The sequence below is a fragment of the Penaeus chinensis genome, chromosome 40, assembly GCF_019202785.1.
Source record: "Penaeus chinensis breed Huanghai No. 1 chromosome 40, ASM1920278v2, whole genome shotgun sequence".
NCBI lineage: Eukaryota > Metazoa > Arthropoda > Malacostraca > Decapoda > Penaeidae > Penaeus > Penaeus chinensis.
Window position 1 is genome coordinate 12,110,752 of NC_061858.1, and position 7,500 is coordinate 12,118,251.

General features: G+C 42.1%; 1 protein-coding gene across 1 annotated transcript; it reads left to right on the forward strand.

The window, feature by feature from the left end:
• The first annotated feature begins 1,178 nt into the window (after positions 1-1,178).
• Positions 1,179-2,142, forward strand: LOC125047310 (cuticle protein CP1158-like). The gene is made up of 2 exons (XM_047645561.1): positions 1,179-1,294; positions 1,478-2,142. The coding sequence occupies exon 2, from the start codon at positions 1,695-1,697 to the stop codon at positions 2,046-2,048; it is 354 nt and encodes a 117-aa protein (XP_047501517.1). The 5' UTR covers positions 1,179-1,294; positions 1,478-1,694; the 3' UTR covers positions 2,049-2,142.
• Positions 2,143-7,500: the final 5,358 nt, after the last annotated feature.

Here is a 7,500-nt window from a genome sequence, read left to right on the forward strand (position 1 = left end):
GTAACTGAAACAATATAAATATATAAAATGAGAGAAATAACTTGATTACTTAATGAACGATAGTTTGTTGGCCTGTCTTCTTGCAGTAATGCTACCTCAGCTAACAGAGTGATGTGAGAATACTGTTATATCTTGTCATAGTAGGAATTTAAAAATTACTGCACTTAATACTTTTTCCCAACAACAACAACAAAACAACAACAACGTAAGAGTGAATGCACTTATTCTTTGTATATTACTTAACACATTTACGGGAGAAGGGAAAAGAATATATCGTCGGGGCGTTGGTCGAGCGGCGATCGGAGGTGTTCGTTTTTTTTTCGTTTTTTCTTTTTTTTGCGCGCCGAAAGGACGCAAACTACCAAGGTGCCACTAACTGTAAGCGGCTCTACTTTGGTAGTGAAAGCATCAATACTACGGACTGGTGGGTACAATGATAGATCGGTACACCTTGACTCTTTATTGTTATGAATATAACACATAAAAAATAAACAGAAAATAAGGGGAACTGGAATGAGGCTTGGGTGGTGGCGTGGCCATCCAGCTCTGGGGGCCAGAGGCTGGTAGTCTTGTTCGTATGACTTCTCCTGGGTCAGATTAGGTCAACCTTAATTTTCATCTGTTTTTTGAACCCACATGGAGCTTGACTTGGCTTGGGTTAGCAGGTGCCATTTTGAGCTAATGCCTTCCACATAATTATGCTTATATGCCCACCATACTCTCCCTCCTTATATATATATATATATATATATATATATATACATATTTATAAATGCACATATGTGTGTGCATGTGTGTGTGCACATATATATGTGTGTGTGTGCCTACTTATATATACACATATATACTGTATATACATACATATTTAAATATACATATATACATGCATTTATGTTCACACATACATACGCATATACATGTGTGTGCGTATGTGTGTGTGTGTGTGTGTGTGTATACATAAAGGTATGTATGTGTATATATACCTAAATATATATATATATATATATATATATATATAAATATATATATATATATGTTTGTGTGTGTGTGTGTGTGTATGCACACACACTTGTCGACATAATCTCTGAAAAAGGGAGGAGAAAGATCCTCTCCGATAAAGAGAGGCAGCTCCAGCTCTGCGTGGATGAGGGCCTGGGAATCCTTGCGGCGGCCAGGAGGACAACGGGTGTTTTTTGAGGGCTGGGGGCGGGGCTGTTTCGTATAAAAGGGCGCGACAGCAGCACAGGCAGCAGCAGCCATCTGGCTCGAGAAGTGAGCAGACATGAAGTTCTTGGTAGGTACTCCTTTCCTCTCATAAGAATAGGACTTGATTGTAATTAGTGATCATATGTGTAACTATTGCTAAAAGATGAATATGTAACTGGCATTTCTTCTCGCCGAGGCTGCGTCAGTAACGGTATGAAACATTTAACGCATAATGCGTTTCCATTCGCTTCACAAGTTTAATTGTCTCCAGGTTGTGGTAGCAGCGGTGGTGGCGTGCGCTGGCGCTCGCTCAATCAACGCCGGTTGGGTCCTTCCGCCAGGCAACATCGGCACCTCGGGCATCCTGCGTAAGGATGGCTCCACCGATCTCTTTAGCCATGACTTCGCTCACGACATCGTTGCCATCGGACCCTCTGGCATCGTCCTAAAGAACGGCCCACCCGTTCAGCTCGACGCCTGACCTCAAGATGGTGGGCCGCAGCAAGCGCTCCACCGCTGGATATGTCAATGAGGCTGGCAGCATTGGCCGCTCCGGAATCGTGCGCACGGATGGCACTATTGAGCAGTTCGGCCACGATCTGGCCCACGACATCGCTTTCTTTGGCCCTAGTGGCATCATCCTGAAGAACGGCCAACCCATCCACCTGAGCGAGAACCTCAACACGATGGGCCGCACCAAGCGCCATACTGTTGGACCCAGCGGGATGATCACCGACTGGGGTCAGCCCATCCAGTTCAAGGAACCCTTCGCCAAGATCATTCTCGAAGGACCAAGTGGCTTCCAGCTCTCTGACGGCACACTTGTCCAGAAGCCCGCTTAATAAGCGGCACTGACCAGCGCAACTCCGTGGCCAGCAGGCCACGCACCTCTTCACCACAAACATGATTCACACTGAATAAACAGTCGTTATGCAACAGAATTTTCTGTTACCTTCATACAGGTTAGATTATAATTCGGACATATAATTCACAAACGCGTTTATATATATATATATGTATATATATATTTATATATATGAATATAAGTATGTATTATGCGTATGTGTGTGTTTGTGGATAAAATATATATATATTCATATATTTATATATATTTCTATATGTGTATATATGATATATATTATATATATACATACATACATACATATATATATATATATAAGGAGGATTGTTATACATATATATATATATATATATATATATATATAAATGCATATAAATTTCATTGAAACTGGATCATCATTGTGATGTATTCAGGAGCCATAAATAAGCAAAGTACAGGCCCCGCATGCGAGTGTGTGCACACACATCGCCCACGCGCGCTCATGAGCACACTTACATACACACACACACACACGTATTTACATATACATACATACATACATACATACACACATGTATATATATAAATACACACACACACACACACACACACACACACACACACACACACACACACACACACACACGCGTGTGCTCATGTACGAGGTGTTAGATGAGGTTGTGTGTCATTTAGGTCCGATCTCAGTGTATGACTTCATTTGTTGTTGTGTTGTAAAACAATCAAAGACAACGTTTTGTAAATATACTTACTCTATATTACAAAGGTTTGTAATATTGAGTTAGTATCGTGCGTTCGTTGAGTGGCGTGAAGAAGGCAACTCGTATGTAAGGTGTGGTGGGTAGAGGGGGGGCAATAGTTAATCTGGCACTAACAGGCACACTTTCTTTTAATAGCGAGGGAGTATTGGTGGTTCTGAGTAGAAAGGCGGCTCCATGGGTTTGCTGATGATTGATTGTTCGCGAACAGTTACTGAGGCAGGTGGGTCGGACTGGCGAGTGAGTGCGGGAACTTATCGTCGGCGACTTCGTCAGGAGGGTAGCACAGGCGTGAGTGGTCAGCACGTAGTAGTAAGGCAGACATGATGCGGGTAACAATGGCATAAAGGGAGGGAAGGAGGCACTTCGACAGGAGTACCTTGTCGGCAGATACAAGCGTCGGCGAGGAGCGTGGTTCGCAGGGTAATAGGCGAATTAACCTTGGCGTTGTAAGGTTCTTGAACACCGCTGCCAACAGATATCAACGTGAGAGTTTCTTGAGCACTGCTTGTCACCAGATATAAGTGAAAGAGAGTGGCCTTAGTGCAGGTGAATAAAACGGATCTTAGCTTATTGGGTTTATTACTGAAGGTAGATGTGAGAACCCTGGTGTCTCCGGGGTCGAGGACGAGTTGGTGGAATTGGACTCTTTGTGGCTTGGTCTGTCCGCCATCTCTCTCTCTCTCTCTCCGTCTTACGAAAAGTGTCCTTTTATACGGCAGCTCCCTACGAGGACGATACTAGAGCAGGACACCTATGTCCGCTCATAGAGGAAATGCAGTTACTAGGGGCAGAGGTGTGAAGTGTACCATCTGGCCTTGTTTTGTATTGCTTACATGGCATCTATAAGATGGAAAGGTTTCAGGAGTCAAGACTGAGAAAAAGTCTGGAGCTGGAGTTGCTGAGGCACTTCGTTTTCGCTTGAGATTCATTCTGGCAACTCCTGCGATGCCACTGGTGCCAAACCGTATCGGTCTATGCCGTTCCTTTGGATCTGTCGTCAACTACGTGAAGAGGAGCCGGCTGCATGGGCAACAGCTTGTTTCTCACATTCTTTCGCCCAGGCATTGACTCTACCTATACGGGAGTGGGTAGAGACAATAATGCCATAGTCAACATCGACTGATAGTGGCCTTCGATATATATATATATATATATATATGCATATATATAAATATATAAATGTTATATATATATTAGTTCGCCAGATACTGTCCACACAAGATAATGTCCGTGTACCATATATCCACACACACACAATGACAACAACGGCAACACTAATAATTATGATGATGATGATAATAATAATAATAATAATAAAAAGAAAAAAAAATAATATAACAAAAAAAAACCCTCAGGGTTGACTCCTGAAGCCCTTTTCATCTTAAATATGCCACAAGGCAGTGAATTGTTTTGTATAGGATGAACTTCCATAATCTTTGACCATACACTGAGAGTTCTAAGCCTAATAACACCAAGGTAGGGCGTCGTCAGGATTCCTCCGGTGTCCTGGACGAATATATTGGGATAAACGCTCGCACCTCCCACCGCCCGACCACAGGGAATTAATCACCTCAGAAGCAGACAACCAGCTCCTCGCTGTCCGATCATGGAGGGGGAGGGGCACATTCTCGGTGACCCTGCAATGCCAACTATTAACCCCTCAACCCTCCAACCTATGGGAGGGATTGATTCCACTGTTTAGAGGGACATGAACAATAAGGATCTGCCGCCTGCCGACCCCGATGCTGATAACGAAGGATTTCAACTTGTTTAGACAAAAGAGAAAAAAATGAAGACCACATCACCTGACTCCAGCAACTTGACTGACAAAACAACCAGAACAAAGACAAACCAACGTGATCCCCTCGCCCCCCGGGACAGGTACATAAGACTGGCCTTTCCAGAAAACACGTCAACTATCGATAAAATCAGGTGGATAAGGGAGGTCAAGCCAGCTGCTGACCCTCCAAGAGGAAGGCCTGCTAAACATAATGCAGTGGAAGTGGACATCATCTCGCTACACCCACGTACGACGGGACCAGCAAAACTATGTGGCCCTGATGGTTAATTGCACTTTCGAGGGGAATTCTCTCCAGAACAAAGACGACTATAAGCCCAAAAGATATGGAGAATACCTGGTTACCAGGTTTCCAAAGGAGACCGCAGAGGAAGCACTGCATCTTCCGGATGATTTTAAAGCTCGGAGGATTTATAGGGATGGGCAGCCCTTAAATAGGATCCTCATTGTATTGAGCGGAGAACAGCCGCCACCTAAAGAATACCAATTCTTTGGAAGATACATAGAGCCGAGCTCCATTTGACCATGGAGCTCAGAGGTTGTGGCCTGCTACAAGTGCAAGTACACAGCTAAATATTATAGTAAAGAAACAGCTTGTACTGTCGGTACAGAAGCTCACCAGACAAAAGAATGCCCTGCAAGAAACAACGAGAAGGACAACGACAACGAAGACACCGTCACCATTGTGAAGAGGTATGTTAGATGCAGAGAACAAGGCGTGACCCCCTGCCTCGAAGAAAAAATGTAATGGGAAGGAAAATAGACGGAAATTATGCTTCCCAGTGATGTTGGTGATGTTGAAAATGCTAATGAGGTCTCTGATATTATGCACGATGCCATCGACTAATCATCTGAAAGCGATGACAACAGTGAAAATAAAGCCGACGAAGATGTGCAGGAAACGGAAGAACTGCGGGAAAACACCCAGAAAAAATATTATACAAATAATATCAATATGAGGACATGGCTTCATCAAACACATATTTGACTAATAAACTAATCATAGGGTGTGATAGGGGACAAGAAAAAAAAAAAACTTTTCTTTCATGGAATATATGTGGTGTCAACTGTAGAATTAATGACTTGCTTTACTCTATTCATAACAATAATGTTGACGTTATCTGTTTACAAGAGCCCTTCACATCAGCCACTAAAATAAAAACCACCCCAAGAATTAGAGGGTACTACTCCTATACGAACACAGAAATGACAGGCCTATTGACTTATGTCAATGACACCATATTACATAAGCTGGTGCAGAAGTCTGATGACAATAATGTGCAATACCAGCATTTACATATTCGAACAACCTCTGGGTTTTTCTCTCTGTACAGTGCACATGCAAAGTGTAGAAAGTTTCAAACTAATTCAATGGCCAACTTTCAGAATCACGGCACAATATGCATGGACGATTTTAAAGCTAGACATTATACATTTGGATATAGTCAATGTAATGAAAATAGCAAAGAGTTCCAACATTTTGTGAACAATAGATCTATAACCGTATATGATACTGACAGACAAACTCATGTGACGGAAGGCAGGCTAGATTACATAATAGGAAGGGATCTTGTGCATGGAAACGACAGAAGCATGCTTGCAACAGAGTTAATCAGTGACCACTTTGCAATAGTAACAAGATACACAATTGATGATAGTCAATCTGCAAAAAAAAAAAAAAAAAAAAAAGTAATGTGTTGATAAATTCTTCATAAACATGAAGAACGTGGTCACTGATTACTACAATATGTGGGTCTATCCTTAAGAAAAAAATAAAGAACAACAATTGACAATGCTCAAAACAACTTAAGTGGGAACAAACGCGAGATCAGATACTCTTTAACCATGACAACCTTATTCAGTTTCTTAAGGCTAACACAAATCTACGGAATCAAAAATTCATATCAGAACTCTTTAGACAGTTCCTACAAAGCATTAACAATAACACCTCAATGTCTGAGATCTGTATTTGACTCAGGCAAACCAGCTAACACCCCACAGTTCCATAGTCCTCTTGCACAAGCAGATTTGCTCATTAGTCAATGGGCTGGAGCGTTCAAATTGAGCTAACTTCGAACAAATATTCAATATCATCATAGTCTTAAATAGCACGGAATCAAAAACTCATACCAGAAGTGAACACTTAGACAGTTCCTACAAAGCATTAACAATAACACCTCAATGTCTGAGATCTGGAAAAAAAAAAAAAAAAAAAAAAAAATATTGGACTCTCAGGCAAACCAGCTAACACCCCACAGTTCCATAGTCCTCTTGCACAAGCAGATGTGCTCCTTAGTCAATGGGCTGGAGCGTCCAAATTGACCTAACTTCGAACAAATATTCAATATCATCTTAGTCAGTCTAAAATTGCACATAAATTTGCTATTGAGATTAGATGTTCCGATAACGACCCTTCAGACTTTGCTGTGATAACCGAGTGGGAACTGAACAATGCATTAATCAAAGGAAAAGCGTCCGCCCCAGGTGAGGATGGAAATACCTATAGTGTCCTCTGCACTATAGTTTAGGTACCTGGTAATTCCCTTTTGCACCTGTACAGGTTAAGTTTGTCACAAGGTATTCTGCCTGACCCCTGGACGCGCAGTCTAATCATCCCTATTCCGAAACCAAGCACTGATAAATACCGCTTAATTTCACTAACCTCATGTGTATGCACAGTAGAAAGGACGATGTTGAACAGACTCAGGTTCAGGTTACAAGGTAAAATTATCTCACAGACTGTATGTATTTCTACTGGGTCGTAGCACACAGCATTGCTTTGCAGAGTACTTTTCAAACTCTAACCCAGGAAAACACACTGTTTTTCTTGACCTTAAGTCAGCTTTTCACTTCTTGTCTTCGCCTTTTCCCTTCTT